At 50.3% G+C, this 22676-nt stretch overlaps 11 protein-coding genes and 1 non-coding gene across 12 annotated transcripts; 7 read left to right on the top strand and 5 right to left on the bottom strand.

Moving 5' to 3' along the window:
* Window positions 1-629: 629 nt before the first annotated feature.
* Window positions 630-3338, top strand: LTR84_004539 (uncharacterized protein; the record flags this gene model as incomplete). The annotated part of the gene is made up of 1 exon (XM_064848115.1): window positions 630-3338. The coding sequence occupies one exon, from the start codon at window positions 630-632 to the stop codon at window positions 3336-3338; it is 2709 nt and encodes a 902-aa protein (XP_064710739.1).
* Window positions 3339-3722: 384 nt separating this feature from the next.
* Window positions 3723-3836, bottom strand: LTR84_004538. Its single transcript has one exon. It is a non-coding gene; the product is annotated as a tRNA-Ile (tRNA).
* A 436-nt stretch (window positions 3837-4272) lies between these two features.
* Window positions 4273-5247, top strand: LTR84_004537 (uncharacterized protein; the record flags this gene model as incomplete). Its single annotated transcript, XM_064848114.1, has 1 exon — window positions 4273-5247. The coding sequence occupies one exon, from the start codon at window positions 4273-4275 to the stop codon at window positions 5245-5247; it is 975 nt and encodes a 324-aa protein (XP_064710738.1).
* A 306-nt stretch (window positions 5248-5553) lies between these two features.
* Window positions 5554-7035, top strand: LTR84_004536 (uncharacterized protein; the record flags this gene model as incomplete). Its single annotated transcript, XM_064848113.1, has 1 exon — window positions 5554-7035. One exon carries the CDS (start codon window positions 5554-5556, stop codon window positions 7033-7035), a length of 1482 nt encoding a protein of 493 aa, XP_064710737.1.
* Window positions 7036-7497: 462 nt separating this feature from the next.
* On the bottom strand, window positions 7498-8139 carry RPS15 (ribosomal protein S15; the record flags this gene model as incomplete). The annotated part of the gene is made up of 3 exons (XM_064848112.1): window positions 7498-7864; window positions 7988-8064; window positions 8122-8139. The coding sequence occupies 3 exons, from the start codon at window positions 8137-8139 to the stop codon at window positions 7498-7500; spliced, it is 462 nt and encodes a 153-aa protein (XP_064710736.1).
* Window positions 8140-8749: 610 nt separating this feature from the next.
* Window positions 8750-9143, bottom strand: LTR84_004534 (uncharacterized protein; the record flags this gene model as incomplete). Its single annotated transcript, XM_064848111.1, has 2 exons — window positions 8750-8932; window positions 8985-9143. The coding sequence occupies 2 exons, from the start codon at window positions 9141-9143 to the stop codon at window positions 8750-8752; spliced, it is 342 nt and encodes a 113-aa protein (XP_064710735.1).
* A 602-nt stretch (window positions 9144-9745) lies between these two features.
* Window positions 9746-10789, top strand: LTR84_004533 (uncharacterized protein; the record flags this gene model as incomplete). The annotated part of the gene is made up of 1 exon (XM_064848110.1): window positions 9746-10789. One exon carries the CDS (start codon window positions 9746-9748, stop codon window positions 10787-10789), a length of 1044 nt encoding a protein of 347 aa, XP_064710734.1.
* Window positions 10790-11124: 335 nt separating this feature from the next.
* On the bottom strand, window positions 11125-12256 carry LTR84_004532 (uncharacterized protein; the record flags this gene model as incomplete). Its single annotated transcript, XM_064848109.1, has 3 exons — window positions 11125-11429; window positions 11490-11924; window positions 11980-12256. 3 exons carry the CDS (start codon window positions 12254-12256, stop codon window positions 11125-11127), a joined length of 1017 nt encoding a protein of 338 aa, XP_064710733.1.
* Window positions 12257-12740: 484 nt separating this feature from the next.
* LTR84_004531 (uncharacterized protein) lies at window positions 12741-14381 on the top strand (the record flags this gene model as incomplete). The annotated part of the gene is made up of 3 exons (XM_064848108.1): window positions 12741-12833; window positions 12892-13125; window positions 13197-14381. 3 exons carry the CDS (start codon window positions 12741-12743, stop codon window positions 14379-14381), a joined length of 1512 nt encoding a protein of 503 aa, XP_064710732.1.
* A 332-nt stretch (window positions 14382-14713) lies between these two features.
* LTR84_004530 (uncharacterized protein) lies at window positions 14714-15447 on the bottom strand (the record flags this gene model as incomplete). The annotated part of the gene is made up of 2 exons (XM_064848107.1): window positions 14714-15341; window positions 15395-15447. The coding sequence occupies 2 exons, from the start codon at window positions 15445-15447 to the stop codon at window positions 14714-14716; spliced, it is 681 nt and encodes a 226-aa protein (XP_064710731.1).
* A 3473-nt stretch (window positions 15448-18920) lies between these two features.
* Window positions 18921-20678, top strand: LTR84_004529 (uncharacterized protein; the record flags this gene model as incomplete). Its single annotated transcript, XM_064848106.1, has 1 exon — window positions 18921-20678. The coding sequence occupies one exon, from the start codon at window positions 18921-18923 to the stop codon at window positions 20676-20678; it is 1758 nt and encodes a 585-aa protein (XP_064710730.1).
* A 1271-nt stretch (window positions 20679-21949) lies between these two features.
* Window positions 21950-22612, top strand: LTR84_004528 (uncharacterized protein; the record flags this gene model as incomplete). Its single annotated transcript, XM_064848105.1, has 1 exon — window positions 21950-22612. The coding sequence occupies one exon, from the start codon at window positions 21950-21952 to the stop codon at window positions 22610-22612; it is 663 nt and encodes a 220-aa protein (XP_064710729.1).
* Window positions 22613-22676: the final 64 nt, after the last annotated feature.

The following is a 22676-nucleotide window of genomic DNA, read 5'->3' as shown; positions in this document are numbered from 1 at the left end:
CCATATATCTCAGAAAGCATTGCACAAACTTGATCTATTGAAACGTGTTATCGATGGTCTCTAGCTAAGAAAAGTACAAGGCTCCTCCACCAGAATAGCTGTGGTAGAGGTTAGAAGAGCCTTCATGGAAAGACTCAGTCAGGCGATCCACGAACTCTGACAGCCGTTGAGTGTGTGGTGATCGTCCTGTCCACATCAAAAGCTTTGTCTTTCAATGACTATTCCCAGCTCAGGACATGTCACCATCATCAGCGCGTTGGAGAGGAGCGAGCGCCGTGGCTGAAAAGTGACGTGAAGAGCCGTAGTGGGAGGATATATCGATCCTTGATGCTCTTCTACCACCTTAGATTGTAGGAGCATATATACATAAGGGACTCATAAGTGGAATCCTTCTTATCGTTTCAGAGTGTTCGCAATGATTCTTGCTAGCTGGTAGGGTCGTGGAGAACGCCTACCCCAGACTCCTTCCGAGGAAGTTCCTAATCGATAAGGAATTTTTCCGAAATCTTGGCATGCAGGTTGGTTGGGTGCGACCCGAACTTGAAGTGCAGGGAACTTTTTTCTTGGAGAGCCCGTTTCACGAGCAATGGACTTTCCTGGACCGGACCATTGACAGTGAAGTGTTCAGTATGGCGCCCTCACAACTAAAGCAGCTGAAACAATCCCTCCGAGATAATGGCGTCCTGGGTCCCCAAAAGTCCAAGAAACAGAGAAAATCGACCGCCAAAGACGCCCAGAAACGACTCCAACGCAATGCTGCCCTCGAGGGCATTAGGGATCGCTTTAATCCCTTCGAGGTCAAGGCTCCTGCTCGGAAAGAAAAATATCAAGTTGCAAGCAGTCGAGTTACCAAAACATCCATTGATCGGCCTGGTGTCACTCGAGGATTTGGTGAAGAAAGGCGGCGAGACACCCTCTTGAAAGAGATGCAGAGCCGGAACAAAGTCGGTGGAATGGTTGACCGTCGCTTTGGCGAAGATGATCCTAATATGACCCCTGAACAAAAAGCTGCTGAAAGATTTGCTCGCCAAAATGAGAGAAAAGCCAGGAAATCCTCGATGTTCAATCTCGAGGATGAAAGTGATGAAGAGATGGCCCTCACACACGGAGGCAGAACCCTTGACTTTGGCACTAGCACTCAGGACGATTTCGATGAGAAAGACGTTGGATCATCAGATGAAGATACAGACAGGCCCAGTAAAAGACAGCGTCTGGCTGCGGAGAACGCCAACGACGAGGAAGACGATGGACTGCTTCCACGGAGGAAAACCAAGAATGAAGTTATGAAGGAAGTCATCGCCAAGTCGAAGCTCTACAAGGCCGAAAGGCAGGCTGCAAAGGCAGACGACGATGACATCAGAGCAGAGTTGGACAAAGGCATGTCTGAATTTTACGAAGCCCTGAGGAGCCACAAACCTCCTGAGAAGAAGCCCTTACCTGAGAAGACTCCGGCCGATGACCCTCACATGGACCCATCTAGGGCCGCCATGCTCGCAGGTAAGAGCAGGAAAGAGGCTGAGAAAGAATACGAAGCCAACCTCCGACAATTGAAGTTGGACGCTCGTTCAAAACCGAGCGTTCGCACCAAGACCGACGAAGAGAAAGCCACTGAGGAAGCTGCCAGACTCGAAGACTTGGAGCGAAAGCGCATCCGAAGAATGAAAGGCGAACCTGATAGCTCTGAAGATGAACAGGATGAGGAATTAGGACCTGATGAGGACTTTGAGAGGGAAGAAGAGGATGCCGATGATGCTCAAGCTTTTGGTCTCTCAGCACGTCAGAATGCCCCTGTTCCGAGAAAAGAGCTTGATGTGGAGGACGAGGACGACTTTGTGCTTGATGATGACCTGATAGCTTCTGATTCGGATGCGGATATGGCTAGTGAACAAGACGAAGACGATTCTGGGGTCGAGAGTGATGAAGAGGACGACGGCGATGACGACTTTATAAACGGTCTGGTCCTTCCAAGAGATGGAAAATCATCCGTCAAACCGAACAAGACAGAAAAGAAGACAGGTGGCAGCAGTAACCTTGCATATACTTTTCCCTGTCCCCAGTCTCACGAAGAATTGTTGGAGATCACTAAGGACACCGATGTCAGAGATCTACCGACGGTTGTTCAGAGAATACGCGCTCTGTACCATAAAGGACTTGCCGAAGGCAACCAGGACAAGTTGGACATATTCGGTGGCGTTCTTACCCAACATGTGGCATATCTAGCGGATTATCACATCGATGTGCCATTCTCAGTCTTGGATCTTCTCATCCGACATCTTCATTCCATGGCCAAAGGCTCGCCTCAAGCAATCGGAGCCGCTTTCCGCGATCACCTTGAGATCGTCTCCGAGAATAGACCACTTCTGCTGTCTCCTGGAGACTTGATCATGCTGACAGGCATTTCAACCATTTTTCCTACTTCAGATCACTTCCATTCAGTGGTCACGCCAGCCATGCTCACCATCACTCGCTATCTTGGACAAAGCCCAATACAATCATTACAAGATCTTGGAAGGGGGGCATACTGTTGCTCGTTGGCTCTTCAATATCAAGCCTTCGCCAAAAGATACGTTCCAGAAGTGATAACATATCTGGTGAACGCGATTAGCATCCTAGCACCAGTCCCACTACCACCGAAGGACAAAACAGGAAACCAACTCCTCGTTCCTGTTCGTCTGCCTGGGGAGTCTCTGCGTATAAAGGCTGCAAAGCCCATGGATGATCTACCAAAATTACCGTTCAAAGACCTCGTGATGACTCGAGGTAACCCAATCACGAGCAGTCATGCCATTGCACTTCTCCATACTTTCATTCGCCTGTCTCTACAATCTGCCAATCTCTGGAATTCCAAGACCTCCTCACCAGAAATATTGTCTCCAATGATCCAAGTGATCTCTCACATCGCCTCAATCACAACTAAACTCCCTTCACAAACCATTACGCTGGCCAAATCCACCCTCAACACTCTGCAATCACAGAAAACTTCAAACATCGATTCTCGCCGCCCACTCCTTCTTCACAACCACCGCCCATTGGCCATCAAAACCTCCATCCCACAATTCATCGAGAACTACAATCCGGACAGACACTACGATCCCGACCGTGAGAGAGCAGATTTGGCGAAACTTAAGGCAGAGCATAAGAAGGAACGCAAGGGCGCGATGCGGGAGTTGCGTAAAGATGCCTCGTTCATGGCTCGTGAACAGTTGCGTGAGAAGAAGGAGAAGGATGCAGCGTACGAGAAGAAATATAAGAGGCTTGTTGCTGAGATCCAGGGTGAGGAGGGCCGTGAAGCGAAGGATTATGAGAGGGAGAAGGCGAAGAGGAAGGGCAGGTTCTAAGCCTTTGGTTTCGAAGAAGTGCTATGATGTATGTGTCGAACGCATGAGTAGGAGGACTGCACGCTGTTCACTTCAACTTGTCGAGAAGTAGTGTCTACCCAGGATATTGACATCCGGAAGACAGATCCAGTATAGCATCTACTTATAGGCAGGTGAGTAGGGGCCACGCGGTATAAGAGAGCCCTTGAGTATCCAACACATGTATACACTTGTCGAAATTTATATACCTCAGATTATTTACCATTATCCCTAATTGAGATACTAAGTAGTCAGCTTATTATTCATAGATCCAAGTGTACCCAAAGCGCAAAAAAACATCATTAGAATGCAATGCATCGAGTAAAAAAGGTGGCAAAACTTGCAAGGGCGTTGCCAGAGCAAATTTGCTCCTGGAGAGGATCGAACTCTCGACTTTCGCATCTCTTGAGAAAGATAACATCATACTGGATGCAAGCATACAATATAAGAACGACACGCTAACCGCTGCGTCACAGGAGCTTATGGGAACAACATGTTTGAGCAGTTGTCTGTGATGAAGTGTGGCCGATTTCGCGACTATTTCAAGACCATTTTTGGGTAGTATCAAACTATAATACGCCGTCACTCTCACGTGATACTTGGATTTTAGTGGCCACCTACAGGCGCGACTTATCCCTCACAGGCTGTGAGTGAATCTCGTCTGAAATATTTCAAACAGCACGACTCTGAAGCTGCCAGAGATATCTTCACTTTATGTTATCTGAAGGTATTCATGACCATGGGTCCACTTGGTAAGGACGGCCCTATGATTCATTCCCTTCCCTGTGGTCGAGTTAGAAAAGCCCTTTATCTTGATTCTCCCAAGAACTTCCTGACGCAGTTGGTAAATCTTTGATCTCGTTCAGCGCGTGATCCAGACACCGCCGACTTAGACAGCCCTCACCACCACCCCAACATGGCTCCAGCATCTACCGCTGATGACGAAGATGACTACATGAACATGACCTTCGAGGAAGCCGCTCCGAACAAAAAGGCGGAAACCCTCACACAGAAAAAGAAGCGACTCGCCCGTGAAGCCGAGCAAGCACAGCCAAAATCCAAGGCGCAACTGGCTGAAGAAGAGCGCAAAAAGAGAGAAGAGGCTTTGAATAAGACTGCTCTAGACACCAGTAGCAAGGGCTATAAGATGATGGCCGCCCTGGGCTACAAAGCTGGAAGTGCGCTGGGTGCATCACGGCCTACGGTAGACGGCGAGAAGGACTCTCGACTACTCGAACCGATTGGTCTCGAGATGAAAGACTCGCGGAGTGGGATTGGCGCAGACGCCGAGAAGAAGCGGAAGTTCAGAGAGGAGGTCGAGGCGCAGCAAGATGTGGACAAGAAGCGGAAGGTCGAGGCCGTGGACTTTCGAGAACGACAGCAGAAAGAGCGAGAGGATAAACGGAAAGAGGGCCAGATGTGGGGTGCGATGAAAGTATGTGAACGGCTGGAGGAAGAGGAAGAGGCAGATGTTGAGGCAGCAACAGACGCCGCTGATCGTACATTCAAGCACACAAAACCACTGCGAGGCGTGAACGTCCTCTGGCGCACACTCATTAAGCAGAGAGCAATCAACGAGCGGGATCGCAGGATGAGGTATGATCTCCATCAGTCGCTGTCGCGGCGGCCTGACTACAATGACCCCGAAGAAGATGGCGAAGAGCAGATCGCCTTTGCGAAGAAGCCTGCAACTACAGAGGAGGAAGATGTCTCCTTGGATGAGGAGGACGAGGAACTGGATGAATTCGAAGCCCTCGAGGTGTCGGATAAGTTGGACAAGCTGGTCGCTTACCTCCGTGAGCGCTGGAAATACTGCTTCTGGTGTAAATTCAGATATCCGGATGAGGCTATGGATGGGTGTCCGGGCATCACTGAAGAGGCTCACGATTGATGAAAGTATCATTTTGAAATGCCTAGTATGTATGGCATGCGTATGATGCCGGAGGCGACTCATCGGACTACCACATACGTTGAACTTATAGACTGCTAGAATCCATAATGGTTGAATTGCACGGAAACAACGTACCAATTGAATTCATTGTCAATATGACCCCGATCGTTTCCTCCCTGGGTGCTTCTCTAGGCACTGCACTAGCACGAGTGCTTTATTACGTAAGGTTGCTCAGCCTGATCACCCATCACTCGTTCCGCAATCCCTTTTGAATGTTTCAACCCCCTTCGAAGTTCATCATCAATCATGTCAGTTTTTGATTCGAATCGAATACTATGGGCAGCAGTGTTAATAAGTCTCGGTACAGCGTACTACACAGTTCCCTCGCTGTTACGCACAGTCAAAGACGCCGCACGGTCCCCTCAGCCAGACCCTGTCCCACCAGCACGACAACTCCAGAAAGAATCCGAAAACTCACTGAAAATCGAGACTCTCCGAGCGCTCGCAGACGGACATAGCTATGACCTGCGCTCTTCGGCGATCAAGATTGTGGCGTATCGCACCATTCGCACAAGTACCAAAGATCTACTTCTTCGAGATCTAGCAAGCAAGGACTACGTACGACGAGACAATGCCATCAATGCGCTTTGGATGCTTCTCTTCCACGCCAGACTCAACACGACATGTTTCGCTGACGCGTTCAGCCGGCGAAGAGGCATCGAAGCCGTGGTGGAGGCCTTGATTCAGGGACTCCCTGCGCACGACAAACTCAGCTCCACGAAGCGGCCGAGCACCAGCCCGGACGGCGAGGAGAAGGACGATATCCCACCATCTCCACTCAAACCGAACCATCGACCTGCTCATGAGGCCTCACTACTCATCATCCTCAATCATCTCCTCAATCAGACGAGCCGTTCTTCCCATTCGTGGAAAGCCGACGAGTTCCAGCCTATCGACCACGCCGTTCGTGCCGGTCTAGTGGATCGCTGGCTGGCCAAATACCCGTTTCCTTGCTCTCTGCCAGAGAATGAGAAGTTCGGCTTCGTCCGCTCGGACGTCGCAAGGCTTTGTGAACGCTCGAGCTGGGGCACCGACGATCCTCTCATGGCGGACATCGTCAAAGCCGTGGTGGCGACTACTGAGGGCCAACGGGCTCTGTGCAATGCCGGGCTAAGACGAGGCGGCAGTGTGCGCCACCTTCGCAGAAATGGTTTCGACCTTCAGTGGCAATTTGACCCACTCCGTGAAGCACACCGTACTGGTGGCGATCCGCATGGACCCAACGAGGACAATGTCGAGGAAGACCACGACGTGGCTATGACGGACGGTGAAGATACTGCCGGCGTTCCCCTCGACCGAGACAACCAGGCCGAGTGGCTACCTCTTTTGCCCCGCCCGCGCTCCGCTGAACGGAGCCAGGAGGAAGAACATCTGAGGCGCCGACATCGTGAGGCCGTCGTCGTGGCCGAGCGAGGAACACCACTACGACGAGAAAACATTTTGCAGCGGGAGAACAGTCAGTTTGGGTTTCAACCCATGGCTGGCGTCAGCGAGGTGGAGGGCGTCCTCAACAATCTCATCGACCTTTCTGACTCCGATGGCGCTGAACTTATCGTTCATGACCAAAGTATAGAGAGGGTAGAGGTGTTGAGTTCCCACGAAGACGGCCTTGATCCAATGGAGCAAGCGCTGGCTGTTCAGCATACGGTGGGAAATGAGTCAGAGGAGGCTTCTACGGATCATGACGAAAATGGAGGTGAGACAGAACAGGCTGCCCCAGTGGCATAGGGTTAGTAGTCCATGGAGGTGGAGAGCGAATTCCCTCTTTTTGGGTGCTCAGCGGATTGCAGATGTATCACTACTGGCAAAATGGTCTATTTGTTGCGTTTTCAGCAGGGCGTTCCGGTTATCATGGGGGAGCATATCCCGGTCTCGAATATGAAGGGCCGAAAGTACCAAGGGATGAGAACATCGAACAAGCGTATTGGCAGCAAATGTTGTATTTTTCATTGGCAGTCTTTCAACCACCGAGTCATTGATTGCTAGGCATGGAGATCCATTACTTTCATAGCAATAGAAGGAGAAAATCTTGTCAACTTTGTCGCCCACGGCGTTTCATAGTGACAATAACATCCCCATTTCACCCCACCCGCACCATCACATATGCAGAAAAAGAGGCCAGTGTCGAAACTCCCATCTACAACCACAACAACCATCATCACCACCATTCAAACACTCCACATATCCGTCCTACTTCAGGGGAATAAATCGCGAGGAGTGGGTGGCACCGATACCGGGACGACCGTGCTTGACGGGCTTGTATGAGATGGAGAACTCGCCGAGGTAGTGACCGACCATCTCAGGCTTGATTTCGACTTGGTTGAATTCCTTGCCGGAGTAGATACCGATGACGCTGCCGATCATCTCGGGCACGATGATCATGTCACGCAGGTGTGTCTTGACCAGGTCGGGCTTCTCGTTGGGTTTGGCGTTCTGCTTCGACTTTCGCAGCTTCTTGATCAATCCCATGGGGCGGCGCTTCAGGCCACGGTTGAACCGACGACGGGCGCGGGCGTGGAGGATGGTGAGGAGTTCATTTGAGGGGATGTCGAGGAGTCTGTTTTTTTTTAGGTTGCCCAATGGTCAATCTCTATTCATTTCATACGGGGGTCTTCAAGGGTTTCGGATTCGCAGATGTCGCGGTGTTCACACGCTGGCGTGAGGATGAGGTAGCACATACTGGTCGAGATCAATACCTCTGTAAGAAAACTTGCGGAAGGCTCTTCTCTTCTTGAGCTCGGCGGCTTCCTCAGCGTTCTAATTCCCAGGTCAGTTGAGATCCATTCATTTCGTGACGAGGTGTTCAAAACGTACGTATTCGGCGTCGGCCATGATTGCGGCGGGACTGCAAATACGCTTTTCGATATGACTGTCGAAAAGCGAGGATTGTTGCGATTGTGCAGATGTTGGCAGTTCGACGTTGAAGTCTGATATTGGAAAATGTGGCTGCACTGTGGGCAGCAGAAATCTTGGCATTCCAGTCCCATGCAGGCAAGTTTGCCGAAAATTTCTATGAAATCTGAGAATGACATGGGCGTTTTCTGAGCAATTTGGGATGTGTTCTTATGCAGGACTATAGTTTCAATGCGACGTACGACAGTGCTCAGATTATGATTGTCTGAGCCAGAAAATAAAGCACGGGGGAAAAGCGATGTGGTTCAAGTTTGCTCATTGATCCATGACTTGACTAGCCACTCATGCTGATGGCAGAATTGACTTCAAAGATTACAAGAAGTCGTCGTTTGATTGAACAGATTCATGATTTGTCTTTTGAATCGTATATCTTGTCCTGCCCTTGCATCACTGAGGTTTCCGATGACTTCTCAAAGACAGCGCTGGGATATGACTGTCTTCATCTTCGGCTCAGCAACAGTGAGCAATTTTGACCAGTATTGTAGCATTTCGTGAGGCATACAATTTGATAGCCGGCGAAAGAAGTCGCTTAGTCGAACAGGCCGAATCCCATGTCATCATCGGATTCTTCCTTCTCTTCCTCCTTCTCAGCAGGCTTCTCCTCCTCAGCGGCAGCAGCACCACCAGCGGCGGCACCACCAGCTGCTGGGGCAGCACCACCGCCACCACCGGATGGGACGGAGGCGAGCTTGGTTGAACCCTCAGAGATCAACTGTAGATTTGTTAGTCTAGATTTCCATGCATTTCCCATAGCGGGTCCGTACTTCGCTGATGTCCTTGCCCTTCAATTCCTTGAGGAGTGTGGAGAGGCGCTCATCGTCGGCGTCAATTCCAACAGATGAGAGAACTTCCTTGATATCGGACTCGGATGGGGAGGTGTTGCCAGCGAGGCCAAGGAGGAGATAAGCTGCGAGATGCTTCATTTTTGGTGTTGTCTGGAGATTGTTAGCGATCCGATAGAGATTCCTCTGATTGAGTGAGCATACAGATTTAGTTGCTGTTGCGAACAGGAGAGACAATCAATTTAACCGCGAATTGGGCGGAGACTGGCACTTCAAGTTCTAGGAGTTGATATAGAACGTGGTGTCGGGTTAAACTAGGCGCACAAAAGAAGTTCTGAATGTGCGTCAAAAAGTTCGCGGGGGGAGTCTGAGCCAAGCCCGATTAAAGCGGCAGCGCATCTTAGCGACAACGTTCTAGCTAGTGCTAGCGACCCTAGTGCCATTCGGCTAACTTGCCAGCCTTGCCCAACAAATCCGGCGGGTGAACTTCGACTTGCGGGGAGTCACTTTTCTTTGTCCTTCTTCTTCACTCTCGGCTGCCTATGCTGTTTGCTCACTTCACACTATCATCTGGATTGTCTTACACTCATCGTTTCGTCCGTGGCATCGATCCTGTCACTTACAACTCAAGAGGAAATCTTCAAAGTCATGGAGCAGACATGGTGATCATGTCTAAGAAGCCAAAATTGTACATCTGACCTTGCCACGCTGTTTCCTTTTGCTCCGGCAACAAATCTATCAATATGAGTTTCTTGGGCGAACTCGTCGACTCAATTGGCAGTGGGAAGGCTCCAACACCTCCCAAACCACTCGTTCGACCCATCAATGCTAATTCTCAACGTCTGACACAAAACGCCGGCAAGCCAGGTGCTCGCACGGGCTTTCAAGCTACGCCTTCACCACTGAACGGTACAAAACGAAAGGCGGATGAAGACTCTCTGAAAGTGGTGGAAAAGCACATCAAACCGAATCCGGCTCCTGGTTTATCAAGCACGGTCAACAGACGAGTGGCTGCACCACCGCTCAATGCCCCTAAGCCCTCGCTCGACAAGCTTGCCACGACCGCCCTCAAACCGAGACTTGATACTACCGCCAATACTTCTAAGTCTGGCTCAACCCCTCCTGTGACACCAACAACTTCCAGTACACCGACAACTTCCAGTGCGAAACCGCCAGCGAAGGGGTCATATGCAGACATTATGGCACGAGCTAAACAGGCACAGGAGGCCAAGTCTCAAATTCAAGTTGGAATGATAAAGCATCAATCTACAAATCGTGAAAAGATTTCAAAACTTGCTGAACGGAAGAAGCAAGAAGAAGAGAAAATTAAGGCAGCTAAGGAGAAACATAATGGTCGATTGGCGAAAACTGGCAAACTCGACAAAGCACGCAGTGTTAGCCCTGCCAAGAAATCAGACCTGCCACGGACTGCCAAAGTTGCTCGACCACCTCTTCATGCGCCAGCCACAGCATACCGAGGCACAATGGGCACTTCTGCGGCGAAACCTCGACTACCACCATCCCGTAAGAAAGGCAGATACGATGAGTATCTGGGCACTGATGAGGAGGAAGACTCAGAGGTCGATGACGAAGATGAGGGAGATTATGACTCTGACGCGTCCTCTAACATGGAAGCGGGGGCCTTCGACATTGATGAAGAGGAACGCAGAGCCACGAAAGCAGCGAGAGATGACGACGCCAGGGAGCTCGCTGAAGAGCAGAGACTTAAGCGCGAGAAGGAAGAACGACGCAAGCGTTTAGCCAATCTTGCAGGCAGACGCAAATAGGGTCCTTCGTGACTCTTTTATAACCTGTTTTTCGCCCATGAAATTTCCACGAGCAAGCCGGTGCGCTTGTCAATTCAGATCTTTAGCAATGGAGTTGGGGGGTCTCATGGATGCGACAAACAATCAATGCATGAATACAGCACGTGGTGGCGGGTCTCTGGTGGCGTATACGCCTGTATTGTTATTTTTAGACGGTGATAGTCATTCATTGGAGAGCAAGTCAATTGCTGAGCACTCGATTGACTTTTTGTGCAAATACACCGTAACTTAGTTCAAGTTTCTACACCCATTAATTGTGATGTATCGTTTGTGAGTATATATTTAATGTCTACCGCCTAATCCGACACGAAGCTCTCGACATCGACGCCCTCCACCCTGTAAAATCCAAGAGAAGTCAACATCGGTTTGTCATGGAACCGGTACAGATACACCGTCTCGTCGCCTTCGGCTGTGTGCTGATACTTATTCCACGCGGGGACGCAGAACGTGTCGCCTTGCTTCCACTGAATCCTTTGTCCATCTACCTCGCTGTAGCCTCTACCGGTAACGATGTGGTAGACAGATGAAGCCGTCTCGCGCACTGCGGGAGATTGTGTTCCCGCGTTCAGTCGTTCGGCTGAACCGCCGAGGATTTTGGATACTGGAGGACGTTAGTCTAGTGGTCTGCGGTACCAAGAATATTGAAACAATTTGGACTTACCTGGTCGTCCATCCTTCTTAAGGTAATCCTCAGACGTCCAGTTGCCTGACTTGTCATCGAGGCGCTTCTGCATGACGTTCCAGGGGAATACGATTGGCGAATCAGTCGAATCAACGTCCTGGGCTGGGTACCGGGGGTTCTGATAGTGTTCGACAAAGTGCACGGGGAAGTGCCTGAAGTTGGGAAGATCAAGGCCATCAAGCCAGATCATGGGTCCTGAGCCATCCTTCCCATGGTCGTGCCAGTTCCACGTAGGTGTAAGGATGACATCTCCTCTCTGCATGGTGATTCGTTTGCCGTGGACGGCGGTAAAGCCACCTTGCCCCTCGATGATAAAGCGCATTGCAAAGGCTGTATGTCGGTGGGCCTTTGCTGTCTCGTTTGGCATCACGAGCTGAAGGCCGGCGTACAGAGTATCAGTCGTATATGGAGCATCTGCTTCTTGTTAGTGGCGGCCTTCCGAATTGATGACGGATAGAGAAACACTCACCTCTAGCAGGATTGACCAGCATCAAGACTCGTCGTTCTGCCTGTGCTTCTGGAACGATTTCTCCTGCCCGAAGTAGGCTGGGCCGTACTTCATCGTATCTCCATATATATGGGATGGCTGTGGGATTGGGAGCGGGCGGGTTTAATTTTGCCATTTGTGTCCATAATGGCTTCGTATGCACTTTGAGAGCATTCTCTATCAGTTCCTCATTGGGATCCTGTGCCGATGTCCGTGCTGGAGCAGTGGTTTCTGAGATGGTGGTGGTTTGAGTGGCCATTTTGAATATCGGGTTTCTCCTTTCGAAGAGTTTGATTCTCAGAAGTGAATGGAGTTCCTTTGGTTGGCACTCTTAAAGTTTTCCAGCAAGCCTTGCCTCTAATAATATATGTGTCCGATGACAATGATGGAGGCAAGAAGAACCGTTCCGTTTGCTGATGTACGATTAGTTCACCAAAATAGACTCTCCGTGGTGGTCGATCTCCGATCCCGATGCTTCCCCGGCCGATCCTCCGAGATCATGTACCGGTCGAGACTGCCTTTGCATGATGGAGATAACTCCCTCGAGAGGTCAACGGGTCAATATCGGCTCTTAACACACGGAACACCTGACACTTGTTCCAGGCAAGTTCCAAGGGAAGATTTATACAAGGCCATCCAGGTATTGGCTATCAACTAGTCACCGAATTCTCCAGCCTGAGAAACTCAAATACCATTCCGAATATCTGGAATTCGGCGGAATCTCAAAAAGAAAAACTTCAAAGATGATTCAAGCAGACTCAGAAACCACAGCCAATGGCAATGGCAGCTCTCAAGTGAAGACCGAAGATACTGCACAATTCATCAAGTTACCAGATGTAAGTCTCCTGTCTCATGTCTGAGTTCCGAGCTATGCAGGCTCACCAATGACGATAGACTGCTTCTTACCCAACCGGAAGTTTGGACTTCTTGGTCAAGTTGAGGAAGGAACAAGCACAACAAGAGGCAATGGAGAAGCTATCCTTACATGACCGGAGAGACAAGCCATCACGACTAAGCCTCAAGATTGTCATTGTGGGCGCCGGTCTCGGTGGGCTGGCAGCAGCCATCGCCTTGGCTAGGAAAGGCCACAAAGTGACCGTGGTTGAGCAAGCCCCATTTTTAGCAGAGGTATGTCTTCTCAGCCCTTGGATCTTGCACAAAGACTATAAAGATATACTAAACACTTTGATCCCTTTTAGGTTGGTGCTGGTATTCAGATCCCGTCGAACTCGAGTCGACTCCTGATCAAATGGGGCTTGAAACCCTATCTTGCCGCCAAAGTCGTGACGCCTGAGAGCATAGCATTTAAACGCTGGCAAAATGGCGATGTCATTGCACTTACGAAACTCGTGCCAGAGTTCCAGGAGAACTTTGATGCTCCGTACTATGTCGTTCACCGAGCACATTTCCACGATGCTTTGTATCAACTGGCACTGGAGCTGGGTGTGGATGTCATTTTAAACTCCAAAGTGAACAACTACGACGAAAATGCGCCATCAGTCACCGTCGAAGATGGCAAGACATATACCGGAGACCTGGTCATCTGTTCCGATGGCGTTAAGTCCATCGGAAGGAGTAAAGTCCTCGCTGGTGTCGATCAGGCTCCCTTGCGGACAGGCTTCGCCGCATACAGAGCCACTGTCGACGTCGAGAAGATGAAAGCCCATCCGGACACGGCCAAGCTGTTGTTGGTTCCCGGCCTCAACTTGTGGATTGGAGAAATGCGACACGTGATGACCTACACCATCTCCGGTGGCAAGGCGTTCAATATGGTCTTGTCACATCCCGACCGCTCGGACCCCGCAGGCTGGGTCAAACAAAGCCCAGAAAACATCCTCTCCCAGATGCGAGAACACTTCAACGGCTGGGACCCGACACTCACCAAGATCATCGACATGATCGACACAACCCTGAAGTGGCCTCTCCTGAGCGGTACACCACTGAAGAGCTGGGTGGCCTCCTCGAACAAACTCCTGATCATGGGCGATGCCGCTCACGCCATGGTGCCATACATGTCCCAAGGCGCAGCCATGGCCGTCGAAGATGCAGCAGCACTGGCCGAAGCGATCGACCTCGTCGACAATGCCGCCGATCTCCCCGAGGCTTTACACATCTGGGAGTCCGTGCGTATTTTGCGAACAAGCCAGATGCAAGAGGCGAGTTTGATCAACGGTAAGCTGTGGCATTTCCCGGATGGCCCGGAACAACGTGCACGAGATGCCGCAACCAGGGCTGAAGTTGAGGGCCGTCAGTTCACGACGAGTGCCAATCAGTGGAGTGATCCGACCACACAGCGATGGTGCTATGGCTATGATGCCGAGGCTGAAGTGAAGAAGGCTTGGGATGGTAGATTGCCCAGCAAAGGTATATCGAATGGTCATTGAACGGGGTTTGATTCTTTTGCATGGTGTTCAGGGGAGACTATTTATAGTATTATATAGCATACTTAGGGTATTCCAAAAGAGTTGTCCTGTTCATTCATCTTTGACGTATATCCATGACATGAAGAGTATCTAGGAGGGCTGATCTTTGGACCTGGAGCGGAGTAGCTGCCAAGAATGTCTACATAGCCTCAATAGCGAATAAAACAGAGCAAAACAGAATATGTAGTCCTGGCCTTCGTGTGTACCTCCCCGTTGGTAATTCGAACTCCGTCTGTCAGCATCCTTCAATTGAAAATTTAGTGACGGGCGATCGAAAATGCTTGACTTGAGGCTCAGCGAGCCTCTGTAGACCACAGGAGAACGGCAAGACCAATCACTGCGCCAATCAATAATGGAGCGACACGTTTGTGCATTTTTGCAGCAGCAATTTGGCGGAGCGCGCGCTTCTGCTGCGGTGAGGGAGTGCTTCCGGAAGCCTTTTTCCAAATCTTAACCATTCCTGAGACAGCATCCACAAATTGAGTTACCGTATCCGCATCAAGACTAACATCCGCAACCTCACTAGGGATGGGGATGGTTCCGTTTGCCCAGCCTTGCAGCTCTGCGATCGCCAATTCTGAAGGAAGAAATTCTTGCTCTGGGTCTACGACGCCCGATCCCGGAGATAGGACGACTGAGCGATCACAAAGCAAGAGTTGACAGATAACACTGTCAATAATGGGAATGATAGTGGTAGTAGTCGGAATACTGGCGCCGTCCAGCTCGGAACTGTCAATCTGCACAATTGAATAGATGTCGTCGAAAGCTGCATTGACGTTGGCGATGATGTCTGAGGAGTCACTGATCGATATAGCAATTTCTTGAGCACCAGAGATGACTTCGAGCACTTCATTTGATGAGGGCAAATCGTCAGACGTTGACAGAAGTGCTCGACGGCCAAGGGAGGCGATCGGATTTGCGCTGTATATCGTGGTTAACTGGACACTTTCATCCCATTTCAGTGCCAAACTCACATTGCACCTTGAAGGATCGCAAGTCCTGCACAGGCAAGAGCAAAAGTCTGCATGGTTTCGCGCGGGTACCTCTAAGGAAGGAAAACTTTCCAAATGATTGTCGAAGAACAACGAGGCAGATAGATGGTAATACTGATTCTAAGGATGGATTGCCTATGCGCAGTAAAAAAACTTATCTTCCGAAATCATGATTGTGACTCTGCTTAAATACCTCTTAATCAACCACCCTCAGATCTATGGCACTTGTGATTGTTGAAGTTATGATGCTGCGATATAATTTCAGGGGCGCCCGAAGCACATCGGGCGTGTCTCGATACCTCTCAGCTGGAGGGCTGAGAACAAAGCTACCGACAAATTTTGAGCTTGAAACAGATGGCGAAGGTGACCTGTAATCCAATGAGCATATAGAATGCCTTCACTGCGACGACGGTTTACTGGGTTTAGTGTTTCAGCCCAATCTGCAACATTATCAACAAGATACTATGTACTGGTTCTAGTGGGCACTCGATCTCGTCCCTCAGGAGAGAGCTGATGCACAATCAATGGGTCTGTAATGTCGGCGTTAATGCTTGTGAAGTCGGGCCACTCGCATTTGAGTATCCTAGCCCATGATAGACTCAGGGGTAGTCTCAATGCTGCGACTTACTCTGAGATCGGTGGGGACCGTTTAAGGCTAAGTCGGGGCCATTATGGCGACGATATTTGGTGCCATTGGAAGAGAAAATCTCCATTAGCTCTACTTGTGGCATATGGAGCAGCAATGGCCTCCAAGGAGATAGGCTCGGACAACGAAGGCGCTGAGATGGTTATGAAAATCAACGAAGATGATCAGACATTATATTTATTAGGATTTGCAACTCATCTCAAGGTCCGCAGCAGTGGCAACCCTACCTCACAAATTTCACCTTAAGAACCGAGAATACAATTCATCAGTCTCCATTATTCTTGAACAGCTGTCCCGGCTTTGATTTTGCATTGTGTACAATGAGAGCTCGACTAAGTTAGCTAGTCGTTCGAGAAAATTCGCCCGGGTTGGGCTGAGCTCCGCGATTCACAGTCCTTGGACTGACTAAAGTCAAATGCTCAGCTGGGGTTTCAAACAATGCTGGAGTTGACCATTGGCTGAACACTTACCTCAGCTCAGCCTTGGTAAACCTCCAGAGCCAGAAAAGGTAAAGCTGCTCGCCTCAATGGATTCTGAACCTCTCTGAGCTGTACAAAATGAAGATTTTATCGCAAAGACTTGGCCGACGTCGTATAGGCCATAAGTTTCACCTGGTTGGAAGATGACAAGCAAATTTTAATGATGGCATGGTGCTTGGTAGAGGCTGGCACACGAGTGCCCAGATCGGAGCCAAGCCAAGCTGAACTGGTTCCCCCGATCACATCCCAAGTGCTGGGCTGTGTACCAAATGGGGTAGGTCAGCCGAGCTCACGTGCTGCTGCCTCTAGACGCTGACACGGAGTGCGCGGGTATTTAACGGTTATTGGGGGGGGGGAAAGGGGGGGGTCGATTCTTCCTGACGTAGTCAGAAAAACAGTTATCACAAAGTTTCTGAAGGGTGGAAATCCCTCGACGAGGTCGCCCGGAGTGGCCAAATAGTGGTAAGAAGGAACTCTGAACATTCACTCCTGCAGCCTGCTAACCTAGCGGGCAGGTAAAGGACAGGACCGAGCCGCGCAATGAGAATAATGACATCCTCGCTGTGATCGACTTCGATGTGCCGTCCCCGCAACTGCTCTGCGTCGCAACTGTCGGGCATCTGAAATTCGACTTGATAGTCGCAAGCATGTTGACGACAGGGACTGTCCATACGCGTCGTGCTAGGGCAATGTCCCAGACATTGGTGTCGCACGGGATCGAAGAGCTGAGCAATAACAGCATCATTCTTCAGCAGCAAGTCAATGCCAAAGTCCGAGTAGTCGTCTGAGCAGAACACAGAAGGAAGCGACTGGAAATCGCGGATTCATGAATCGTCATCCGAGCAAGGAGCTCAAGGTGCGAGCTGTTCCCACCAAGTGCTCCTGGGCAAGGAGGGCAGGAAGAATTTAGCACCGAGCTTGAATGCTCCACGTTCCGGATCGGCACTAATTCCAAGTGGTATCTTGCGCTGCGCTATGCCTGTTCCGTGCCATGATGATATCGCCGTCTCTTGTGGATAAAGTCCGAACTTCCTCGTCATTGGATCTTTTCAAGCCTGCTTGGTATATGAGCTTCTCAAGCTTGAATAGAATGATATTTCTAGTATCTCCGGATACAAAATGAGCGTTTCTAGTTTCTCTCGTTGATTAGCGATGTCTCGACGTTGAAGAACTGGGGACTAGCTGAAGGCTGTCGAATAGGTTTCGGAGGTACTTGTAATCGGGCTGGCCTTGATCGCCCAATTCAGAAATGTAGCTCATATACCGTGGCTTTGAGTTGAAATCGTTCATGACTTTTGGTCTTTGAACCATTGGCATGTAAGTTGATGGATATTCCATCGAACAGATGAACAGTAGACTTCATTAGAGTATCTTGGTCATTGCTGCCGGAAGGCACTCGCTATACATACTTAAATCGGGTCTGGCTCTCACAACCTTTCTTCTGAGTACTGTGTTGCTAGGCGATGACAGGGTTAGGCACCCGCCTGGGAGTTCCTACCCAGCTGGTCGACCATCATTGCTAATACTCGTGACCCAATGTGTCATCATCAGCCACAAGGAAGAGAACGTGCTTCGCATCGCCCTGGGGCCGTTCGAAAATCTGCCGTTGAGGCACGGAGATGACGATCCAGATTCTGGGAGCGCTTACACCACTCAACAACTGCCAGTGGTGAATAATTGCCAAGGGAAAAAGGGGAGACTCTTGAAGCTAGAGACAACTTCAATACGACATCTGCACGGAGAAACAGGATCGGCACAGGTTTGATCTTGAGGAGCCATGCTTCGAAGTAGATATTTCGACCCGCTTTGTGCCGCGTATTTTAGGACGGGATCATATGTGATGGATGACTGTTAGAGGCGCATGATTCGTGTCGCCGCAACTTTGTCCTGAAGACGTCGCCTCACCATAGGTGTGGCTGGCAACGAGTCCCTTAGTTCATTCTTATGATAAACCAAATGCTGAAGCCGGCTGAATACTAAGTCCCCGGTCATTGTCACTTGCCCGTACATCCACTTCACAGCAGGCTTTTTGAGTGCCATAGTTGCGAGTGCGTAACAGAAAGGCATCCTTTTCAATGACGGAGGTCAAGCTGCTCGGAGAAATGTGGTGCCGATCCGGCCTCCATGGCCCTCACGGCCGTCACGTGGGAACAGATATCGAGCGTGCCCGCCAAAAGATTGACAGAGGAGAGTCACTTCGGGTAGCAGTTTCCTGCAACCTCAACTGTTGGTCGCTTCAGTCTCGCGTCACAGGACCTTCTGTGATATCGTTTTCATCTTCAGTCTCGAAGATACTCCTCCACAGCCATTTCACTATGTCTATTTCTTGACCAGCATCTCCTTAACTATCTCCCTATTGGCGACTTTGAACATCTGCAACACGATGCCTTCTTCATCCCCCTCCCCCATGAAGCGACCGTCGCTAACCGAGCGTGCCTCTTCCACTCACTCTTTATCCTCATCTGGGAAGCAGGTCACAACAACACACAAAGCTCATCGGCCTCATGTTGTGAGCCGTCATTCAAGAAACGTCTCCCACGGAAAAGGACTTAGTAAATTGGCCAAAGTCCATTCCACTGCGAACATTGCGTCCGATACTCAACAACATGGACACCAGAGAAAGAAATCCAGTAGCTCAACACCTCCTCAAAGCCCAGGTACCTCACTTGTGCGACGAAATACCTCGCAAGCTGCTCTGGCAAAGAATCTTTCCCACGGCAATCTGCGAAAGAATCATTCTGCACATGCTCTTGCACGAAACCTCTCCCATCCCGCACTGAAGAAGGTCGGGCTGGCCCCTGCTCCTAAGAGGAAGAACAAAGATAGAAGAGATAATGTTTTTCAAATCGGTGATCACTCATCGGAGGACGAAGAGGAAGGTGAATGGGAGGATTCGACGACACAATCACCAGAAGCTACTAGAAATAATTCAAAGACATCCACCCCTGCCAGGATAGGGACTCCAAATGGCGATTCAGTCCATCTTAAAGAAGCAGAGGCTACAGTGCACCGTCCTCATCGGACTTCTTCACCACCTCAGCCCTCTCTCAAGACCAATAATCGATCAGCGCCGAATCTCTGGAAGCAGTCTGATATCTCACCTTCACAAACACCACCAGAACCACACCTATTGCAACAAAAGGCACGTGGGTCTCGAGCGCCACCTGCCATGTCAACCGTGTCGGCACACGTTACACCCACTCCGATGACGCGAACCGAATCTACCAAATCCTTCTCTCAGATCACTCATGATGAAGCAGCATCCATGGAAACGACCCCAATAGCATCCAGAGTTGCACAATCATCTTCGATTGACGGTGGCGTGTCTCATTTCCTCGAGACTCCGGCTTCATCCCAACGCCTTGTTGATGAAGAGCTGGAGTCGGGCTCACCTTCAGCATTTCTTTCCAATTATAAGCCACAACCCTCGGAAAGTCCAGAGAAACCAAGGACGTTTCACAAACCACGAGGAAACCAAGCTCCTTCGCGGACACAACAGAAACTGGAATTACAGAGGAGAGAGATGATTCGTGCCAGTGCATCGACTCCGACCACACCACCGGCTTCGGGAATTGGAATGGATGTAGGGTCCTCCACATCTTTGCACAGTAGAACAGGGTCAAGAAGCCGAAATCGAAACCTGGCAGCTGGTGGTCGCACCCTCGCAGGGGAAATCAAAGCCGTTAAGCAAGACTATGAAGGTGCCGTCAAACAGCTGACAGTTGTGAGAAGATTTCGAAGTCCCGTTGTTGAAAGCATGACCAGGCTCAAAGAAAGCGGTGCCCTTCCTCAGGATATCGGTGTGTCATCCGCGAGTGGAATAGCATCTAAAAGTCGACCCCAGAGCAGGCGCGGTATCAGTTCGAACAATGTTAATGGACATGCAAAGGGTGGTGTAAGCCGCAGCATAGAGGATCGCAAGCTGTCATTGACGTCGCGATCCTCAAGCCGAGGAGGGGGAAGAGTCCACTTTCAAAGACAGACTAGCCATGATGATATTGAAGTGACTCCGTCGCAGGGCAGTCCAGACGGATTGCAGGATGACGAACATGACGGCTTGTCGCCCGAAGAGGCACTACTACGCCGAATCTGGGGAAGCCGAGAAGTGTACGATTCTGGAGAGCAAAGCGGACCACGGTGAAGGGACAGTCTCATGTTGCAGGGCTTGTTTCAGAGACCCGTGGCGTCTGGTTTTGTTGTTGGCTTCCTTCCTTTTTTTGCTGCGTTTAAGCGGGATGGGATATTGTTCGATTGTAATTACCTTGGTATCCAAGTTGCAATCAAACCTTACTGTGGGGGTTTTGGGAGTGATGAGCACTTGGGCATCTGGCCTCAAGAGGCAGTTTACCGGTCTAGGCGAGTCAAAGTGATGAAAATGGCACCGAATCAATAAGGTTGTACCCTTGACTCACTCAGATACTCTGCCATGTAGAGATGAATATAGAAGGCCTGACAGTCCAAGGTCCACTTTGGGAGTCCAAGGTACAGGTACAGTTACCCAGCTTCTCAAACTCGGAACGATGGTAGACCCCGGACACCGTAGTCGGTCTGTATCATTGTTAGGATACCATGTCTAGCTCAAGCGTCGGAACAGCCTCTCATGCAACGGCTTCAATACGTCTCAGTCAGTAATCGTCAAACGTTCAGTAGTATGCGAAGCAACCACATGATGTCGATCGCTTGAAATCGCCACAAAGGCGATAGTACCCGCATTATCGGCGCCGCCACGGGCCTGGGATTCCTCAGACTTTGTACTTTTGTTCGCATTGGCGTTGTTCAATTTATTCGATCCACACTGTTTCCAGCTTTGGCCCGTGGCCCTTTGCCAATCACGCTCTCTCACATCAGGTTTTGCCATCCTTCAACGGCAGGGTCATCAACGTTAGGGGCCCCGAATAATGGCTGTGCGTATTTCACAGTGGGTCTTGATAAACACTACCATGTTCTTCTGATTCCCGGATTGCTCTTTTTCTCCACTTCATTCCTCTTCCAGACCTATTGACGGGCTTCTGAACATGTGGTTTCAAGAATACAATTTCGTACTCAGCGTATTCCGTCCGCGGAGGCATTGATCGTCGGGTTTAAAAGAGTACCTCGAGTCGTTGCTATGGGATCGAGCGGACTTTATTCACTCCTTGTCGCTTGAGTTCCTATCATCTCAACTAAGGCCCTGTCACATTCTGCAACTCAGCATCGCGCACCCCGATATTTGGATACCTCGGTCTTGCACTCATTTCGCTCAGTCCACCTGTACCGGCCTCACATCGCCACTTCCACACAGTTCTCAAAATGAGTATAAATTTCTTCGAAACCCCCTCAGCCACCATTAGAATGAAAAACAAACCTACCAAAAAAGAATCCCCGCATCATCCACCAGCATTCGATACTAGCGATCAAGACTCACCATCCACAATGGCAACACCCACAAGCACATCAACATCGCCCACCTACAGCTCGCCACCCACCTTCTCCGCCATCATCGAACAAGACCACAACAACATCAACAAACTCGCGGGCCGACTAAGCAAAGCCCGCACAGCCGCCGAACGGGGCCGGCTCCTCCTAGACGTGACCTGGCGGCTAGTCCGACACGACGTGTCGGAAGACATCGTGATGCGGCCGGCGTTCATCCAACAGCTGGGCGACGAGGGCCGGGAGATGGCCGAGCACGACCGCACCGACCACGACCGGGCCAAGCAAGAGCTCCTGGCCATCTTCGAGCTGTCCCTCGACTCCGACGACTTCCCCAACGTCATCAACCGCCTCTTCGCAGAACTGCTCGAGCACATGAAGGTCGAAAGCGGCGAGCAGATTCCCCGACTCGAGGGCATGTTGGATCTCTTCGAGAGCCAGAGGCTCGGCCGCGAGTATATCCGCACCCAGATGCTCACGCCAGACTTGGAGTATCTGGATGCGAGTGGCATGAGGCGGAAGATGTGGAGGAATGTAGAGGAGTATGCTCGCACCGATCTCAGCAGGTTTAGGGAAATCTGGGAGGATTTTCTCGCCGGGCGGTTGAGGTTGATGGCTGAGACTGGTGGTGTTGCTATGCCTGTTGTCAAGGGCAAATTATGATCGAATCATGAACCGGAGGTATCATCAACATTATTGAAATTACTGTTACGGGGTTTGGGTACTT

This window comes from Exophiala bonariae, assembly GCF_035927105.1.
Source record: "Exophiala bonariae strain CCFEE 5792 chromosome Unknown scaffold_2, whole genome shotgun sequence".
Classification (NCBI taxonomy): Eukaryota; Fungi; Ascomycota; class Eurotiomycetes; order Chaetothyriales; family Herpotrichiellaceae; genus Exophiala; species Exophiala bonariae.
Note: the sequence above shows the minus strand (reverse complement) of the source record. Positions and strands in the feature narration are given on the sequence as shown.